The 21,829-nt window shown below is 28.8% G+C and overlaps 1 protein-coding gene across 3 annotated transcripts in view; it reads left to right on the top strand.

The window, feature by feature from the left end:
* LOC100167350 (neurensin-1) overlaps nt 1–21,829 on the top strand; it is a 57,109-nt gene that overhangs the window by 30,151 nt on the left and 5,129 nt on the right. For 2 of the 3 annotated variants that reach the window (XM_016806478.2, XM_001947027.5), the window contains exons 2-3: nt 5,548–5,688; nt 8,298–8,694. In XM_016806478.2, coding sequence (XP_016661967.1) covers nt 5,606–5,688; nt 8,298–8,694 — 480 coding nt within the window. In that variant the 5' untranslated portion in view covers nt 5,548–5,605. The remainder of the gene's footprint in view (nt 1–5,547; nt 5,689–8,297; nt 8,695–21,829) is intronic. The other variant, XM_008187332.3, reaches the window with a different exon arrangement.

Here is a 21,829-nt window from a genome sequence, read left to right as displayed (position 1 = left end):
AAGTGAATCTAGTTGGTACTTTGGGGGGTCAAAAGTAAAAATTTCCCAGTAGTTTTCAAAAGCGTTGTGAAAAACAAAGAAAAATTAAGAAAAACGGGAATTTTTACGCAAAATCTGTTTTCAAGAAAATTGATTTTGGTTTTTGGTGCAACTCTTAAACAAATGACCGTAGGTACATGAAATTTTGACTGGATATTTATATTAGCATTTTCTATACACCATAACATTCTTCAAATATTTTGACTTATTTTGAGCTATTTACGGACATGTTCAGTTTCCATTTTTTTTATTTTTTTTTTTCTATAAATATCAATAAAATTTTATTTGCTGGCTAAAAAAGCTTGAAAAATTAATAGAAGGCTCCTAGTATATTGTTTCAAATGCAGATGAAAAAAATTAAAAATCCATTGTCACAATTTTTTTTTTTATAACCATTTAAAGTTTAAATATTGATAAAATACGTAAAAATGACGAAAATTTGCAAATTATTTTGAGTTAGAAATTCATAAAAATTTTTCTTTTTAAATCTAAGATTTGAAAATGTAATACAAGATCATTCATAAGTTTGTCTATCTTTATAAAAAAAAAAATGTCTGCAAGAAAGTCAAATTAAATTTTTATGAGCGTTTGAAATTTATATTTTTAAACATTTGATATTAACTCGATTTCTCATGTATCGATTGTTGTATCTTTTGCTGCGGTGTATTCAAGTATTAAATGTTTCATTAAGTTAGATAAAAATGAAAATTTAGTTATTATTTCAGTTCTATATATTTTGAAAATTAAAAATCATATTTTTTGTGTTGTTTTCATTAGTAAACAGTTTTAATATTACTAAATATATATTATAGATATTGTTTAGATTTCTATAAAAAAAATATTGTTGTCTTGTATTTTTTTGTTTGTCGACAACGTATCAACAAAAAAACTTTTTGTGTAGAAGCTTATAGAACGACATGTTTTATTCAAACTGATGAAGGTAATCCATTTGTCCCTATCACATTTTCTATCTGCTATTTCTTATAAAATATAAACACTAACATACACTAACGTGTATATATATATATATATTTATATTATTGTTGTAAAGTGAATTCTCGTTGAATTCAAAAACTATGTTATTAAACTAACGCTATAAACCGTAAAAGCGTATCATTAATAATTCATAATATTTTATTATTTTCTATCTACATAGACACATATATATATATATATATATAGATTATATACGTCATGCGATGATAATGGTTATCTGTATCCCCATCCACATTATTTTGCCATTTGTTTTCATCTTTTGAAAATGATTAATTATTGAACATTTAGACGCTTTCTGGTATTACGAATTCGATTTTTATTCAGTGTCTATGAAAATACCCTCGTACTATCTATTTTAAAATACATTTTTTTTAAAAACTAAAAGACTAAAACTTAATTTTATGATTTGTTAAAAAATAACAACAAACAAAATTGTTTTGCAGTTCCATTTGAGCCTTGCAATCTGCTGGATACGAGCATCACTAAATCAGGGAAACTTGGCGTTTTGAATACAAATTACGCTTTAATTTATTCTATACATACTTAATTTCTTATTCTGAAACGCTTCGATGTTTAATATCACCCAAAATAATTTTAAATAATGTCGAACTTTTTTGTTCCTACATATTATAATAATTTATTGATTTTAAAATTTATTTCAAGTTATTTGTATTTTTTTACAGTAGTTTATGGCTTTTAGTTCATTTACACTTTAGTTTAGTATACTTTTACTCACGACTACTCAGTACATATAGTCTGTAGTTTTGTTCGAGTTTACGATGTAAAACTTTTAAATACGGAATCCTACACGACTATAGTATAGATTAAATTTATAATTAGTGGATAGTAACTATGACGTATAGACGTATAGTGTGAATGCTTTAAATAAAATATAAATAATCAGGTTCATCAATTTGAATATGTATTATCTATTAAAGTTCACTTTTCAGTACCTATGCCTACCTACTTTTAGTATAAGTATCTTATATCTAGTCATCTATACCTATGGTTAAAAGTTAAAAATAATAACCTATTAGATGTAGGTATAGGAACCGAATACATATAATACGTATATCGTATATTAAACTATTATTACATATATTTAGTTATACATATCGTATAATATATCTATCTCAAGTATATAACAATTAATAAACATCATATTGTAAAGCGATTGGAATTCAGAAAACGTACCTTATTGAATGAGTATATGACGTAATACTCATATCTAATTGATAAATAGTTATAAATTATAGCGAATCACAAGATTCGTATTTTTAACCTTACACAATTTACTACAGCAAAGGTAGTTTCTGCTACAGGTAATAGGCCATCCCGGCGGGATTTGTAGACTAATTTCGTTCTGTTACAAAACTGGATGGTTCGATGATGATTTATGCCCCCCAAGGCATTTATTGGATAGGGCTAATTGACCATTATATTGTAGACCACTTGCCAGGGACCTAAATGAACAGATTATAAGCACATCCAGAGTGACTTCTGAAAATAAATTTCTTAGGTAAACCATATAGATATAACATACCTACGTTTGCCGGAATGGTCGATGTGATTCCTAATAGTCTGTACGTGGATCTATTTATTTCTAAAAGACGACTATAATATAATACAAATTATCAAGAAAATTTAAACTAAAAACATTTAATGAATAATTATCTGCATAAATTTAAATCTTTATTTTATCTCTGTTTCTACCGTAATTAAAACCATATATTTTTCAGAATCTTATGAGATTAAATAAAAGTTCCAAATACTGTAGATAATTTAATAAAATTTATTTTTTTAAAAGGTTTATTAAAAAATATTGTTAAATTGCATACAATTTAATATTTTTAAGAAAAAAACAATTTTATTAACTTTGTCGACGTTGTACCCGCATAACGTGTTGTATCTGTCGTACATGATAGGTAATAAATAATAATATATCAAAATATCTACGTATTGAAAGCTTGTGAGCTATGACGGTTTATATTTTATAGCTAATAATGCAATATTAGAGCAAATTTGCTTACTACCGAATTTGTAGAAGAGAATATAAATTGTGCTCGAATGAAGTGTATTTTTCATATTTTTACTTAAAAACGACTTACCTATATGAATATGAAAAAAATTAATACTATTTAAGTTCGTATACTTATTACTTATAACTACCTAATTTTAATAATAGAACGTTATCTGTGTTTGCATGTGGGTTTTTTACGATACCTAACTCAGTTTTTAAGTGAGTTATGAGCATTTTTAATTTAAACCTATATTAAGCATAAATTACGCATAACTTGCTTAAAATTGAACTATCGTAAAAACCCACATACAAACATAGATAATTTTATTAACATCAAGTTTCATAATAGGTCGATTCACTCAAATTTTTAAACTAACGGGGCTTAACGCATATGCGCAATTTCAACTTTTGGCTTGTGGGGGGGGGGGGGGCTGTATATATTAAAGGCAAGCAGATCATTGCAATATAGCATATTAAAATTTTTGTATGTCCTAGGTTTTTTTTTTTTGGTGGGGGGCTCCCTTATTTAGCACTCCCAAGCCACCCCCTCCCCCCCACCAATTTGCGCCTATGGCTAAACGTGATCCGCTGCAGAGCGTAAATTTGCTATGTTGCGCACTTGTAAGACAGAGATAACAAATGACCATGTATAATAGCGTCCTCTACACAAGCGAGTATGACGCGTTACGTCCTCTTATGATTTGCGCATTTATTGTGCAACTACGAAAGTTGGTATTAAGTTTTGGATATATAGTTGTAAATGTATTCTAGAATATATTAGATGAACTGAGATGAAGTATATTTAAGTTATTATTTTTACTTAAAAAGTTTGATTAAGTTTTATTAATAATAAGTATGAAACAAGTTAAGTAAATGATTGACTTCCGGTAAAACTAATTATTTAATTTTAATTTTCTTGTCTAAATAATGATTTACTTTATTTATCTAAGCGGCTACGCGTAATTATTAGTGCTAAAACAAAAAATAATGTACCTATTCATTATAACACAAATACCTAGGTATAGAGTATTAATTTGTATCGTAAAAAAAAACATTATTAATTAATAATTTCATTAAAATATTGAAATTTATAATTATAAAACTACAAAGTATTTATAAAATGTATAAATGTAAAAAAAATATCAACACATATTTAAATATATTTTGTAAGTTGTGATACATACAATAATAATGCGCTCGCTTGCATAGTAGTAGTATAAGTATTATTATTACCAACTTTTTAATTAAGACAAATGAAGCACCAACACCCATCATACAAGTTTCTTATATAGATACACATACAATCTAAGTTAAGTGCCGGTAATTCATTAATATTAATTTTATGTCATGCGTATATATATACATTTTATACGTCAGTAATTCATTATATTTTGTTGGCCATGTGCAACCTTTTACCTTTCGAAAATGCGTTAAGTATAATAATATATTATGATTGAACGCATTACGTTACCAGAACATTCTTCATAAAGAGACCATTATTACTATTAATACTATACATGATTTCAGCGCCTAACTATTAATTGTAATCTTATACGTCACGCGTGTCGGGCGCATTGTTGAAGATATTATTATAAAAATAATAGCCGCATCAGCTCAAGAAGTACATATTATCAGCTCTAACTTTTATGGCTTTCTGAATTCCGCCGGTTATATTATGAATCATTTAATATATAATTTATAATATTATAATATAGTTCAACGTTTACGCGTTTAGCGTACATATTTTATCGCACAACGTTATACGCATTATTATAGCGCATTTTATTATTATTATTATTATTATTATTATTATTGTTATATTAAACCGGACTGTCACGTAATATCCATTCGAACCCGAATAAAGTCCGTGTTTTTAAAATACCTAACTAATAAGAAAATATATTGTTATTATGTACAATATTCACCGCACGGCTGTTAACTGCGTGGGACGCAATATAATATATTATTACCTATTTAGGTGCCTATACCTTTAGCTCGTGGATCCACTGTGTAGCAAAATCATTTTATTTAAGTGCCTGAGTACAGTGAACATCACTTATTACGTCAATCCCATTACACCGAAATTTCAGGGAGCCAAATCCGTCGCAGGACTGCAATGGGTTTTTATATTTATAAATGGGTACCTTCCCACGTATACAGGACCACATAATATAATATTTGACTGTATTAAATGTAGTCTCCATCTTTCACCTGTTAGAACTTTGCGAGGTGAACAAAACATATTATTATCAAACCATGAGAGGGGGGAATTTCCTTCTCACCCGCTAATAAAAAATATATATTGACGTTTAACGACATTTTAAATTGAGGTAAACATTTTAAAAATATACTTGGTTGTCTCCCTCACCTCTGATGAAATTTAAAACTACGCTCTTGTTATCAAACACACATATATAAGGCTATAACGCTTTTCGGACATTAATATTGATGGATGATATTTTCAACAATGTTTTTTTCATCCCCTGACCTAGAGTAGTACGGGGAAACGTGATTTTAGTCTGATCGTGAGCTGCAGATGGAACTTCGGCGATGGCGGAAGCAACCGCGGCAGCAGCGGGTCGACGATCGGACGGCGACGACGACAATACGGGCGGTGGTGACGGTAACAACAGGTGCGTACATCTGCTAAAATATTGGTAAATAATATGATACGACTAAAACACAACTATAGGTACTGCTGAAAACCAACGAAGCAAAATAATATTTTAGTATGCTATTTAAATTATTATTAATTTAATACCCACTATATACTACTGACACGGTGAATCCACCCAGTCCGAATAATAAATTATAGTATTAAACTTTTACTTGTTTATTTATATGACGCCACGATAAGTTAGATTATATTGCTGATTTCTAGCCAGATATATAAGGTACGGGATGCGTGACGCGCGTCTCAATCTTCTGTCCCCACTCGCCAAAAATTAGAGCCATTTTAATAGAATGCCTTTATTATTTACTTGGTATTTTAGAAAATGATTTTCTTGTTTCTTCGTGTAATGAACTCTTCAATAGATATAATATAATGGAATACGACGTAGGTGCGTTGCTTAAATAGTCCAGCTATAATCTATATATTATGTGCGAACGGAATAATTCGTTAAATAATATTACTTTGAATCCTCTTGAGAGTTGCGCAAGTTTGTGGGTAAATCGTAAATGTGTGATTATTTATTTTCAACGATGTTAATTCAACAGGTAGGCACATTCAAAATATCTAGGTCATCTACAACTTACCAAAGATAGGTACCTAGTACATTAGTACACGACCGACGTCGCGTCTTTTTCGAATATTTTTCTATATAAGTAGATACTGACTTCATTGATCTCTAAAATCTGTCAAAAAGAAAGTATAAAAGAGGCTAAAACAGATCAACACATATATTATGGCGTAGAACTAATATAAAAATCAATGGGGTGCTGAAGACTGTACCTACCTATATGATAGTTTAAAACAAATAGCTTTTGGGTATATAATATTATCGCTTATTAAAGATTGTGGATGAACACCAAAAATGTAAAGCAGCTTGCGGAACCAAATGTTTCTGTGGAAAATAGCTAACATAACGTGGTCTTATCCGTTAAACCGTGGTGGTTGAGCAAATTTGAACAAATGATAACCTAATACCTATAGGTACTATAGTCTTACTGTCTAAGTCCATAGTAGATAGCTTTGTAAGCATGTATTTTGTATGCATATGTGACCGGACAATCGTGTTTTTATGTTCAGTGTACGATACAATATTATAGTAATGACGATTAGTCGAATCGATTGGACTTCCATTTCATGGTGATAATTTCAAACTTTTACTACGTGAATAAAGTTATTCAGAATAAGCCAGCAATATCGTTTTTCGTAATTACAACAATGTTATAGGTTTTATAACCTGTAACAGGTTACGAGATCAACGCCAACTCGGCACGTGTCTAACTATATTATACATTTGACTGAGCTCGAGCAAAATATAATCCGGATAATATGAAATAACCACGTTAGAAAAAAATCATAATATATTCTCCAGGCATGAGTAAAACACGCTTATAATTATAATATACTTGTATACCAATATACCACCGTACTAAGACGTAGACAAATGTTATGATAATATATACTATTATCTGTGGTTATTACGTACCTATACAATATAAATTCTCTGTTTTAAAAAAAATCTATATTCCAATAATATCTTATTATTATTATCAAAATATATTAATTTTAATAAGTTAAACATATAAATTTGTTTTGAAATTTTTCTGTTGGTCGAAAAATATGTAGACAGTGCAGCAGTTGTGACCATTGGTATATACAGTTATTTTCAATGAAAGATTACATGGATTATTTATAACAGCTTTTATTTTTTGTTATTAGTTTTTTACATTAAACTAGATATGTTGTGTAGATTTGAATTATATTTAGGAACTTGACTAAAATTATGATATATTGAAGGTTTGGTCATAGTGCCTGTTCGATTTATCATGGAATATGTTGTTATTTCCTTGCTTCGCCGTGTTTGTGGAATTCAAGTTTATTACATACATAATATATTATGTTATTCGAATTTGAAATAAGCCAAAAGAAGCAATGTTTACTCATTATTAATTGTAAAATTAGTGAATATAAATAATCTAAAATTGAATTAACTAATCTATTACAGCAAGGATAATCATTTTCCAAATTTATCTTTCCATTTGAAATTAGTCCATTGGGACCTTTTGCACCACTTGCACGCAATATCAATCGTTTCGGCCGATTATAATACCATCCAATCCGCCCACCACTACGCCACATGATGCAAATTAGCGCAGCTTATAACTATAGATTTAAAATGTCGAGGGTTGCTAAAGTTATGGATGATTTATTTTTAGGTACCAAGCCACCAAGGTATTTGTACCTTCTTAACTTATATATTATAATATATAGGTATTGTAATTTGTAATAACTGATATTGTTTATTAAAAGTATCCATGTATATTTAATGATAGGATTTCAAATATTTCGAAAAAAAAAATGTAAAAACAGTCGTTTCCGTGTCAACCGATATGCTTATATACATTTTTTAGTGGAGCCATCATTTTTGAACTCGGTGACGCTTAAGTGCCGCTATATCGTTTCCCTTTTATAGCAACGTAATACATTGCACATATTATTATTATGTATGGACATTTTTTTTTTGGTTGTTTATTATTTATGAACGTAGACTACAATATGGGCGTGTTTCAGTGGACCACCGGTGTTGACCATTCACATGACGTCCGATAACGATGGCAATTCCGCGGTGGTGTCATCGGGCTGCAGTGGTTTCCCAAGTCCCGTGCCCGGCGCTAAAACGGTTCGTGTGCCCGCCATTGCCGTCACCACCGCCACTGCCGCCAAGGGGATACTGGTGCACAACAACAAGAAATCGGCCAACACGAACCGTGTGAGTTTCGTTACGAATTCGTCGTCGTCGCCGACGGCCGAGCGGTCCAAGAAAAAGCACAACCAGCCTCGGAGATCGGACGACGAGGGCGACGCGGTGCCTTACCACGCCCGGACTGGTAGAAGGCTGACGGGTTTCGGCGTCAAGAGTTACTTGCACGAGTTCTATGACGATCCCGATGGCAACGAATCGTTTCAGGTTCGTGTAAAATTATATACGAAAAATATAGTATATATACCTACTTATTTTTCGTTAGTAGGCACCCGAGAAAATAAAATCAACGGTTAAACGGTTTAAGTTAGTATTCATATGGTAACAGTGTATAAGCATAATACAGTGGAGTATCTAAGCCTTTCATACGGGCAAAGGGGGAGTATATTATATATTTTTGCTAGCGAGAAAAAATTACATGTTTAATGTTGACTACAATTTTACAATTTTACTACACTTTAGGTATATTTATTTTGTAACTATAAAACAATGTTGAAATATAACAGCTAAACCACCAAAACGAAATGAAAACACCAGCGATTTAGACCAGGATTGACCATAGAAAACAAAAATATTTTTATATCAATGGGTTTGACCTTGTTGTTATTATATTATTAATTACTACATGAACAGTTTTTTTAAAAATAATTGTAAAAACAATAAAAAAATGTACAATGCATGCAATATTATATAATATGGATCACGGATGGCGAATGACCCCCTCGCTACTCCTCTAGGTACACAACTGGTATATTATGTAATATAGTATTATTGTCATTTACTAATTTTTTTATTAAAGCCACAACAACTATGGCTCATGACCAGTGTTGGGAATAGATAACTAATAATTTATCTAGATAAAGATAAAGATGACTGTAATAATTTTTATCTAGATACAGATAAAGATAATCATACTAAATTTTATCTAGATAAAGATAAAAATTAATACATTTTTATCTAGATAAATATGAGATAATTTCATGTTTAATTTTGAAAATATTCAGGATACTTACTCGAGTCTACAGGTAAAAAAAAAATACATAATTTAATATTTTTTAAAGCAGAGGACAGAGGTCGTACAGATCGGTTAAGCGATAACTGAAATACCGGGAATTCAAATAGAGTTTTATAAATATTAAATTGTTATAAATTACAATTATTATAATATTTTTATGCTTGTGAGTCCAATATCCATGAATGTTTGTATATTTTTGTCGGTTTAAAACAATAATTATTTTTCATACTTTATACACAATTCTATGAAACGGGTATCAGCTAATGAGACCATCATCATTCGGTGGTGGCCGGCGGCTAGCAGGGATAGATGTTTTTCCTTTTGCTATTATTAGTTGTTCTTACAATCTTACCTACTAGTGGCTACTACATGCCCATTACATATTTCTATTTTGGGGTTTTCTCATTGTTTACGATGTAAAACTCCAGACTAACAATGAATATTAATAAATATTAAAATCATGGTATTATAATGCATATTACTAAACGTGTTTTCTATGTAATAGATGAAAAATAGAAAAATGTAAAAATAAAATAATAAAAATATTTTAAATTTTCAAATTTTTTTTTAGTTTATTTAAATAAATTATCTAGATAAGTACTCATAGATAACTAGAATTTTATCTAGATGAAGATAAAAATAACTGAGTAGAAATTTATCTAGATAAGATAAAAGATAAACAATTTTAGATAAATTTATCTAGATATTTCCCAACACTGCTCATGACATTATACAATAATAAATTAAAATAGTTTATAGTACGATTATGATACATTAAATATATTATATTGTTAATTTTTATATTAGATTGTACTATTTGGGTTAATTCTAAATATATAATTATTTTTTCGGGGTTTTCTGTATCTGGACTTAGTGCTTCATCAAGATTTTCTACAATTTCATGCTGGGCTCTAAAGTTACTGAAATTCCGGTTGTGGAAAATTATATATTGGACCGTAAGAATTTCTCTGCATGTTTGGCATAAGTCTGGTTCAGTTCAGGTCTTCAGGACATAAGATGTCCGTGAGTCAACCACGTTTGGCCGATTCGTAATCTATTTAGAATTACTTCCTGTAGTCCGGGTAGTGGCATGGACGTAGTGTTGGCCATGGAAGGACTGTGTTTTTTACTTCATTAAGTTGGGTGTGAAGTGTTGATCACATGAGATTCATTGGTTTATGATGTGATTTTCTATAAGAAGTTTTGAGTTCTGGGATTTATGGATGCGGATTTGGAGTGAGTCAGGAGAGGTGATAGCTTATTTAAAGTGGGAATTTACCAATTCGTTTCCCTGGATTTCGATGTGACTAGGTACCCAGAGAAGGATAATGCATTAGACGTGAGAAGAGATCTCTGATTTTGGATTTTCCTAGCTATGCTTTTGATATCATTTTTGCGTCTGGAGATTCTTTGGCCAGCACGAGCTGCGAATCTCCGGGGCCTTGTTCTGAAAAATGATGTTCGGCTAGTGACTGTTCAGTGTTTCGGTTTTCTCTGTTTCTTACGGAGAACAACACGTTTAGTAAGTTGACATCCCACAGATTATAAGCTTATCAACAAGTAAGGTTCGCAACCCTTTTAAACTCTTGATTTCTCCTTTCTATCTAGTTGGCACGTAGGTTTTGTCTAGGAGTCATCCATCCTTCCACTTCTCACCTCTTGAGTGCCTCTCCCATCGTTTTGGACACAAACTACGAGCCATTATCTGACAATAATTCCCTCGGATACTCGAACGATGGGAACAACTGCCGTTCGAAGTTGTCTATAATCAATTTGGTAGTCGCCTTTCCTAAGAGGTAAGTCTCTACCCAGCGACTGTAACAATAAGTTACAAAAAACATTTTTGTCTTGCTCCCCTGTGTCCGTGGGTATCGATGCTCAGCATCTCACAAGGTTGACGTGGGAGACGGGTGCACATCTGATCTTCTTGTTTGCAATTTAGTGGTTTTACACACGTACGACAGACGTGTCGAAATGCTTGAAAATGTAACACAAGGTTCCTCACAAGTTTTTATAATAGTAATTAAAAAATATTAAAGATCCATATTCATAATTTTTTTTTATATAAGCGTTTATCAAAATCTTGAAAATGTGCAAATTATTGTGTAGTTAAAAAATTATAAAATAGTATATTTTTAAAACTAAAGATTGAAAATTATTATCATTAACATTATCATGGATGTGTCACGTAATTCTTAAAAAATATTAGATCTTTCCTTTGTATAATATTAAATCATATATTATATAATTTATCGTAACCTAATATAGATTTATGGACAAATTAATTATTTTATAACACACAGGATTGTTGTTATCAATACATTTGTTATTTTAAATTAATACCTACCTATTCTAATTAATTGTAAAATATATATTACCGCATAGTCGTCCATATATTTTTTATATATCAATAATTATTACAACCATAGGTAACACAGGATCTTATATAGGTAAGCATATTTTTTTTATGACAAAATATATAATATTACTACTTGTATACCTTTATAATATATTATTATTAGTTGTGACTATTTTTGAGTTGATATTGATTTTTTAAAACAACTTTTTTTAAGGTAATAATTATTGTTGATTCAAAAAATATTATTATTATAAACGATAGCAATAATAATATAAAATGTTCTTTCGATGTATTTTGTAATGTTCGTTGTTATAGTAATCACGCAATGAATGCATTTTTAACGGTTTCTTGACATTTATATTTTATTTTTCGCAGGAAATATTTTATAATGTCTGTTTTTGATGCAAACCCAAACAAAAAGATTATCTCACTATTAAGAAAATAAAAAGTTAAATGAGTTGAGGATTAGAAATAATTTGGTTGTTTAAAATCTGTTTGTAGTACAAAATAATATTATCTTTAAAATAGAAAATGTATAATAATTTTATTTCCAATTTAATGTTTCTGCATATGACTAAAGTAATTAAATACATTTAAATAGAACTTCTCAAAAACTGACCTTTGTGATCATTTTTTCTATTTTGTTTTTTTACAATATTACTTATAATTTTTATTTCTTAAATTGTTAGGTAAGTATACCTATACAATTTTAAAACTTAAATTAATGTTATGTTTATGGGTGCAAAATAATTATAGATAATTATGATTTCAAACTGTTAATATAGAACATAAATTATTTAATGTTTTAATAACTCAATTTATAAAAAAATGTTCCATTGATTAATTTTTTTTTTTTTGGTAGTTATTTGGAAAAAATTGCATTTAAAAAAAAAATATTTTCTCAATTTATTATTATAAGATAATAAGTTAGATAATCTATTACTAAAACTGTAAATTAATGGTCCTTTAAATATGTTATAGTTAGAACTATCGTCTATTAACTATATGGGCACTGAAGTTCTATTATGTAAATTATCCACTACTGTAAATTACTGTTTACGTATTATAAATAGTATATTTAATTGCTCTATGATACCTAACGGGCATTAGATTAAACAATGACCACAGTAAATTTACATAAAACAATGATTACCCCAACTAATGTCCCACAAGTCTATATTAAATAAGGTAGATAAAATTAAAAATTAAAACGCCTGTTTAGAGCCACTTCATACAAACATAATTTCAACTATTTGAATTGATAAATTATTTACATAAACAGTATATTTAAATAAAATTAAAAATATTTTTACTGACATCAGAATAATATTTTATGTGTACCCACTTCCCATTTATGACCGTTTATGCATTAATATAAGATTTTACAGCTCAATATAATTATACCCAATAATAAATAATTTATTTTAATAATAACATAATGGTATTTAGTCAAAACTAGGTATTGTTAAAAAAAGGTTTTTAACTGCTTATCTACCTATATCATACGCTTTATCTATTATATAAACGTGAAATTACTTTTATACATATAAAGGTAGTTTGAAACGGCTAATCTCAGAAAGTACTCGACCGATTCGGCTGAATCTTTTTTATTGTGTTCTTAATGGTCAGGACGAGGTTTGTTGAAAAAAAAATGTTGGAAAATTCCACCGAAAAAGTAGGAAGTCTCGAAGGACAAAAATACAACAGTCACGCCATCTGTAATAACATTTTTTGTTTATTGTAAGGTTGCTATTGGTAATTTCAGAAAACGATATTTTTAAACGATTTTTTTAATTTTTAATTTTTTTACTTATCGACTATTTAACCTTCTAGTGCTTTTATAATACCGTTTAGAAAATACAAATATCGATATGTGAAAATTAAATTCAAATAAAAACTTTTCATTTGATTTCAAGCCCTACACTATTCAGTATTCACTTATCAGTTCTAAGTGCTAAGATTTTGATTTGATACATTTAAAAAATAATATATCCAAATCCATCCATAATGTTGTAAATAACTTATTGAATCGATTAGTGCGGCCGAGTGTTTAATGTTAAATTATTATAACTTATAAAACATTTTTACTCAAAAAGACATTACTGGCTCATGATTATAAATGTCCAGAAAATACAGATCTTAAGCACCCTCAGTTTTTTTTTATTTTAATTGAGCCAATATTCACCATAAATATTGGGGCTTTTCGAACACTTTGTAAATCATCTGTCATCATTTATTTTTGTTTATTATAAGGTTGCTATTGGTTTTGATTGATTATAATTTTAGATGTGTATATTATATATGGTCAAAACCGTATAATTTAGTACCTAACCAGGAATTCCTAACGCTGACTTTTCGGCCGTTGTCCCGGGAAGGCGGGAACTTACACATGTACATCATAAACAAAAGGTTATTAAAACATTCATAATTTAATAATTAAGTATGTATTACGCACCTTGGTGGGTCTGACAATATACAGTGATAGCATAATCACAAGAGTGTTTCACGGGCAACGCCGGGCGGGATGGCTATAATTTATTATAATCGAACGTGTCCTGACTGACTCACTGACAATATAGTTCCTAAATAATGATAGCTATTAAGGCTTTCAATTTTCATGGTACCTATTATATTATATTAATCTCATAAGCTTAAGATATTTTTTGGCAAGATAATATTATAGACGGGGAGGTGTATGGTGACACACAAATATTTTACAGTCGGGCGAAGCCGGATAATTCAGCTAGTACGGTATAATTAATATGAATCATCATTATACGTAGATATATTAAGTGTAAACATATTTTACAACAAAAACTTACTAAATTACTACTACAAGTCTGAACAATCTAGTGATGTGAGGATAATAGCAAAATAATGAAAAAAAAAAATTTTGTTTTGACGATGGACTATTTGCAATAAATATAATTTCTTTAAATTTTTTTATAGCTTTTACAGGCCATTAAGGCATTTATCTGCTTCTATCAAATTCTTCCATCTGTCTCTGTTATCTGCATCTTCCACACTTGCTGTTTCATCCACTTGGCTTAAATCTCCCTTTACCCGATTTAACCAGCGCTGACGTGGTATTCCTCTGGGGCGGGTTTTATTTAATTTTGCGAATATAGTATACTTGTCCCATCAGATTGTCCTTAAATGTATTTAATAATGTTTACTGATTTAATATGTTCCTAGTTATATACGTTAGGTATACATTTGTAATACAGCCATCCTTATTAAACATAGGAAAATTTGGAAAAAACTCTAAGCTATATAAAATTATGTATACATAATACATATATAGTAAAATTCTTTAAATTTGAATAAATAAAATTGTTTGATTACGGGTTTTTTGTTCTTGGTTTAATTAGTAGATAATTAGTTATTACCTAAAAAAGTACAAAAATAAATAAATAACATAAGTCTACAAACTGAAAAAAATAATAGTGTATGGTCTATATATATGCATAGGTACTTAGTAGGTACTTGCCATAAATAATTATTTTATTGATAAAATAGAGGATGGTATTTAATTTTAATAAATTTATGTCATTGGTTTTGGATGTGTAAATTGTCATTCATCATGTAGTAAGTAATGTTGTCAACTTAACTATATGAAATAAATTTATTAATAATCATTATTTTATTTATTACTAAAACTATACCAATTAAATTGACATCAGAAACTCATTAGTCATTACGTTGATCACGAATATAGTCATATAGATTTACTAACTTTTATTTTGTGCAATTTTATCAGATAAAGTTACATTTTAATTTTTCTATAAATGTATGTAATTGTTAAGAACTTATATATTTTGTAATCCGAACCTTGAATCTTTTGAGGATAAATATAAACCCTATTTAAAATATGCCATAAATTAGGAGGATTTCACCGTGTGTAACTAGATAATTTTGTTGTCATAAATCATAATATCAACATAATAATATTATACACTATAACTAGTGTTGTGTCGGAAATGCAAATGCGTTGGACGCTTTATTCGACGAAAGAATATTATAAAAAATAATGTTATGATTACACAGGTGTTATTTTATATATCATTAAAAAATAATTGTTAAATGTACTTAATCACAAAAAATATTAATTATGTAGGTCCCTATACCTATCAACTATGAACTAATTTGCACATTTTTGAAAACATTTTTCCAATTTACTTTTGAGGTTATTTAACTTTAATTAAAATATGATACGACCTACAGTTATTAATTGGTGTCATAACCAGAGCTTAAATTCGGTTGCATTTATTAATACTATTATATAATATGTAGAGTACAAATAAAAATAACAGAATAAACATATAATTTGTTAACATACTTAATGATTCCAAATATGAAATAAATATTATGAACTATTATATTGTATATTTTTAGAATTGTAGATTGTAATTTTTGTTAATATCAGCGTTTAAAATCGGCTTTCTTTTATGTTAAAAATTGTTTTTTTATAAGGGAAGTTACGTAGAAAAAAAGTCAATATAGTGTTAAATTAATATATTAAATATAGCATTATTAATAAAAATTGACCCATATTTATTTTTCGGATACATGCCTATTTTTAAATATTACTACTTTGAGATCAATTAAATTTAAGAATTTAAGATCATTAATTAATTGGTATATTTTATATTCTTTTCCAATTTAAATCTTAAATTTAGATAGGTAATAGCCAATAGATATAAGTAATAAGTATAAAAAAAATACCTTTTTTTTACATATTTGTTAGGACATAATATTATGACCAATATTTTAATATTTATTAGTTTATAGTGCATATTTTATTATTTTCTTGTCATATAAAGTCCGAGTCATTAAGAAATTGAGAAATAGTTATATTATTAAATAAATATTTATTCCGAATGATCTTTTTAAATTTTAAAACGATCCAAGAACTATTGGGTATATTTATCTTATGTTTTAAGCACCTTCAAAACATTTGATCAAATTTCGATTTGCCTATAAATGTTAGGTATTGACGTATTGTATATAATAGTTCTATACTTCATTAAATAATAAATATATTATATTAATATTATATAACAACCCGTTGTAACTATTGTACCTATACCATAATATTATAATAAATTATGTGTACTAAAATATTTTATAAATAGTAGGTAATGGTGCAAATAAGTAAAACTCTAATGTTGTAGGATGTAGTATAACTGTACAAAACTATAGGAGAAAGTCAGAAGAAACGTATTCGTTTTTTATGAATGTATCAATATAATTTTTCTTTCGTGTATTGTTTCAGGAGGCTTGTTAAGATATTGGTCGGCTATTATAGACTATTTAGTATTTGTGTTACTAATGCAATGTAACTCTAGTAGAATTCAATTGTATATTTGCATACGACAAGATGTTAAAGTGTAGACACGAGAGTGTGACATTAAATGCTATTTTGGATTTGCGTTGTTCGTACTAAGGGCTAAGGACTTGAACTGTTTAGTTTAAACAACCACACAATCTTGATGTATATACCTATTACCTACGACACTCGCCTACTGTGTTTTATCCGTGATAATCGGACAGTTGTGATCAATGGACTGCGGTGGTGTCGGTTTTCACGTCTCTTGGTTTTTAGTGTTTATTGCGTGCATTTTTTTCACAGCTGCACGTGTACGTGATATATAGTACCTATCGTATCGGTATTTCGTATTATTTTTCCTGATAAAAGGTACCTACCACGTTTGGTTGTAAAATATAGGTAGGTAGTATAAAAGGAACCATGAAACGATTTCAAGGCACAAATGGAATAGAGTAATTATTTTTATTCATTGTTCAAACTAAATATGCATAAATGCTGTTGGAAATCTAATTATTTTTTTTTTATTTTAAATAAAAACAGAAAATTAGGTTTTCGAGTGTTTTCAATATTTTATTTTGATAATTAGTTTAACTCATTCGTAATCCTTGAACGTTTTGCTTAGGGTTAATTGATTAATGTTTTCTATAGTACTTCTGTGATGAATCTTGTAGTACATAAAACCTTAACATTTGTGTTAACTACGCATTGTTTAAAAAGATATTAAAAAAGTCACTTTTTAATTTATTTTAAAACTTTATACTTTCTGATAATTTGACATATTTTATAGACATAACGATATAACTATAATATGGTTACTCTGAATAGTTTTAACTTTTATTAGAATACATAATCATGTAAAAATCAATATTATTACATTTTGTTTTGAACTTATAATTTAATTTCTATGTATCTACATGTTTCTCTTAAGTATCAAATTTCACATTGTTTTTCAAGTAAAACATGTGTTAAAACGTATGATATACTTATGAGTTATCTGTTATGACCAATAATTTCTTGTAAGAAGCCTTTAAACCAGACATTTCACTTAATAATTTTGTACTGGTATTCATACCAATTTACAGATTTCCTAAATGGTATTTCAGTAGTATTTAACAGCTACCATCACTGAATTAATTAAAGTAAAATATATTGTTTCTAAAAAAATAACAAATCATGGGAAGCATCCTTTAAATATATTATGTTATGACAAAATATATTATTCAAAAATACGCCAATATGAATTGGAGCCAAACAATAATTTATTATTGTTTGTCCGTATATAAATATAATTTAAAAACGAACGATCTTAAAAGTATATTTCCTTAGGAACAATAAACATTTTAAAATATAGTCACGATTGGATTTTAAATCGTAATTTTGTTTGCACATGAAAGTTTTCGATAAAAAAAACAACCCACCATCCAATAGCAGTCATGCAAAAAAAGAATACATTTAGACTGCTGAAGCGTTGCAGGTAAATAATAACCAAGCCACAATAAATGGATTACCTATTTACGAGCTACAAAAGTAATATTATTCTGGTTAACATGCGTAAATGTATTTGTGTTAGAATAAAATAATAGTAGATAGGTATAAGAGAAGCAATTTTAAAAATGTCACTTTTGGTAACACCACACCTTTAAGATAGTTTGATAAATCGTTATATAAGATAGGTACCTACTTCGAAGGTTTTTCAAACTATTTGAAAAGTATGTGTATTGTTTAACAATGGAAACAACTTGACCGAAGGACTCTATTGGTTACACTGCAGTAACAATAAGATTATACAACAATATATATAACAATAAGAACACCGCATCACTATAATTATGGTATAGGAGTGTAACGAACCTACATACTAAACAGTGTGCATATCCAATTTATGATAAAACAAATACATTTAGAATAATATTGGATTTTAAATGTATTTATTATATAAAATAATAATAATAATAATAAAAGCGGTAAGCCAGTCAGTACTCACGAAATTTTATTGTATGTATAAACATCAGCTAAACGCGTTTAGGACGTAATGGGTTGTATACTTGTATATTGTACAAAATTACTTCAAAAATTATAATTTTTTTCTTAAACGAGGGCGTTTCTTTATGCCGCAAATATGAGAGTGTGATAAATTAAGGATTTACCGTTGTTCAATATTATTTTGACTGAGAGAAATATTATTCTTTATGTTGATGTAATGTATATAAATGCATAATGTTTTCACGTTCTTGTTGACGAATTCATTCGCCAGCATTACGGATCTCCCTATTGACACTCATTTCATTTTCAATGCACGACAACGTAATTTCTTTGTCCCTCATATATATTGGCCAATATTAGATTTTCTTTTTGGAATTTTATAACATTTAAATTGTATACATGATAAAACTGTGATAGAAATAACAATTGAAACGAAATATAAAACTTATATGTGTTTTTGATACAATGAGATTATATATTTTATATGTTACTTTAACGTAGAAACTTTTTGATATCTAACGAAACTATTGGCATGTATTGAATTTGAATCACATAAAAAAAATACAAATGCAAATATAATGTACAAATACAACATCATAATAATAATGTATTCAAATAGTTTTTTCTGTATGACAACGTAGAACGGCAAATACATAAATGCCATATTTATACTACAGTTATAATAGTAATATAATCTGTAACCTGCAATGGCCAGCCATTTAAATAAATAAAAAAATTTTCAATTTTCTTGAAGCAAAACGAAATCCGTGTTATGCTCAATCTTATAGTAGGTAGCCTATAATAATGGTTGAAAAAATAAAGAAACACCCAACAAGTCTCGAGAAGTCTATATTGATATAACTTTCATTGAATTCGGTCAAGTAGTTTCTGAGATTAGCCGTTAACATCAAAACGGTAAACCTTTCGTTTGCGCAAAATTACTATAGCCATACATTTATTCTTCAAGGGGAGCGTATAGATGTTTGCACTTAAAAAAAAATATGTTTCAACATTTAATAACAATAATAAATGTCCAATGTAAATGTATATGATTTGTAATTAGGTATATTCATTATATATCAAAGTCATAATGATCTTGTCACTTCTAAATATGTACAAATTCATTTTTAGGTCAACGAACAAAAGGTCTTGTTAATATTATATTACTATAAGACAAATTTAGAAAATCTTTCCCAAAATATAATGCTATAGCAATATTATTACACAGTTTGAGAAGTTTCTGTTCAATTTACATGGAACATTGAACATCAAACTTTATGTATAATCCTTATTATTCTCTATAATATTATGTTTGTGTATACTTCAGTGTAGACCATAGAGCAACCGCTACGCGTCCTCTTTAGAAATGAGATTGGTATTTTTCATACAATAGCCATACTCGTTATTTTCGAAAATGTAAAGTTTCTTCTATAGTTACTTTTTGAACATAAATGACGACGGAGACTCCTTGATTATAGTTTTTATGGTTGGTCACTATATATACTCACTTGATCGAAACGCTATAAATAATCGTTCATTTATCATAGTTATTGCATAAAAAAAAAAATGTTTTCGAACAGCGTTAACGATGGTTTTTGAGAATTTTCACTATAGAACCGGTGGTTTTGCGTGCCTTATTATCAGCTCATATAACCGTTCTCAAGAATGACTGAAAGATACTGTCAAAGTAAGAGATCGGAGTGGGCCGTTAAATGGGAACAAAGTCCTGAGCGATTATGAATCTCAATTCCATGGTCCGGAAATACAGTTTGATCTCCTCGGTCATCGGAACCAGAACCACAATGTTCTACTGTTAATAGCAGGGCTTGAAACCGTTATCAATTTAATCGGTTACCGCTAACCTAACCTAACCTAACCAATTACCGGTACTATATACAAAAGTACAAATTACCATTAAGTGATAACCGCTTCCAAAAAAGTTCGGTTACCGGTACCCGATTGAATACCGGTTTTCTAAAAAAAAATTGTACTCACCCTTGTACCCATGCCCCAATAATAGACAAACAACGATTTATAGCCGTCTATTAAGTCGTGTGCCTTTTTATCGTATTCTGATTGGCATTTGTAATTATTTGAATTACTAAAACAAGAATTAAGACTAGGGAAAAAAAACGAAGATATAATAGTATGATTTAAGAATAGTTTTAAGAAGTTATTATTTATTAAGCCATTAGTAGCTACGAGCGTATAATCACGTATGTAGCTAAAATAAATTAAACATAATATTATTATAGATCATACGTAACGGTAGTCAGTATTTATAAATACCGGTAATCGGTTCTTAACCGGTTAAAATATATTACGTTATTATAAAGGCGGGTTCACAACTACCCGTGTCGTGTCGTGTCGTGTGAATTGTGAATTCCGAATCAGGACGATACCAACTTGGTATCTAATCAAAATATAATAGATACCATAGTTATTAGATAGATAAAATAACAGTAAACAAATCTACCAAGGCGTAAACATTGTGACCCGTGTCGTGTCGTGTCGTGTGAATTGGGAATTTCGATTCGTTCTTCGGGGATATTCCGAATCAGGACTATACCATCTTGGTATCTAATCCAAATATAGTAGATACCATAGGTATTAGATATATAAGATATCAGCACGATTTATAATATACAGGTTACTC

The sequence above is a fragment of the Acyrthosiphon pisum genome, chromosome A1 (assembly GCF_005508785.2).
Source record: "Acyrthosiphon pisum isolate AL4f chromosome A1, pea_aphid_22Mar2018_4r6ur, whole genome shotgun sequence".
Classification (NCBI taxonomy): Eukaryota; Metazoa; Arthropoda; class Insecta; order Hemiptera; family Aphididae; genus Acyrthosiphon; species Acyrthosiphon pisum.
This window is presented reverse-complemented; position numbering and strand designations above follow the sequence as displayed.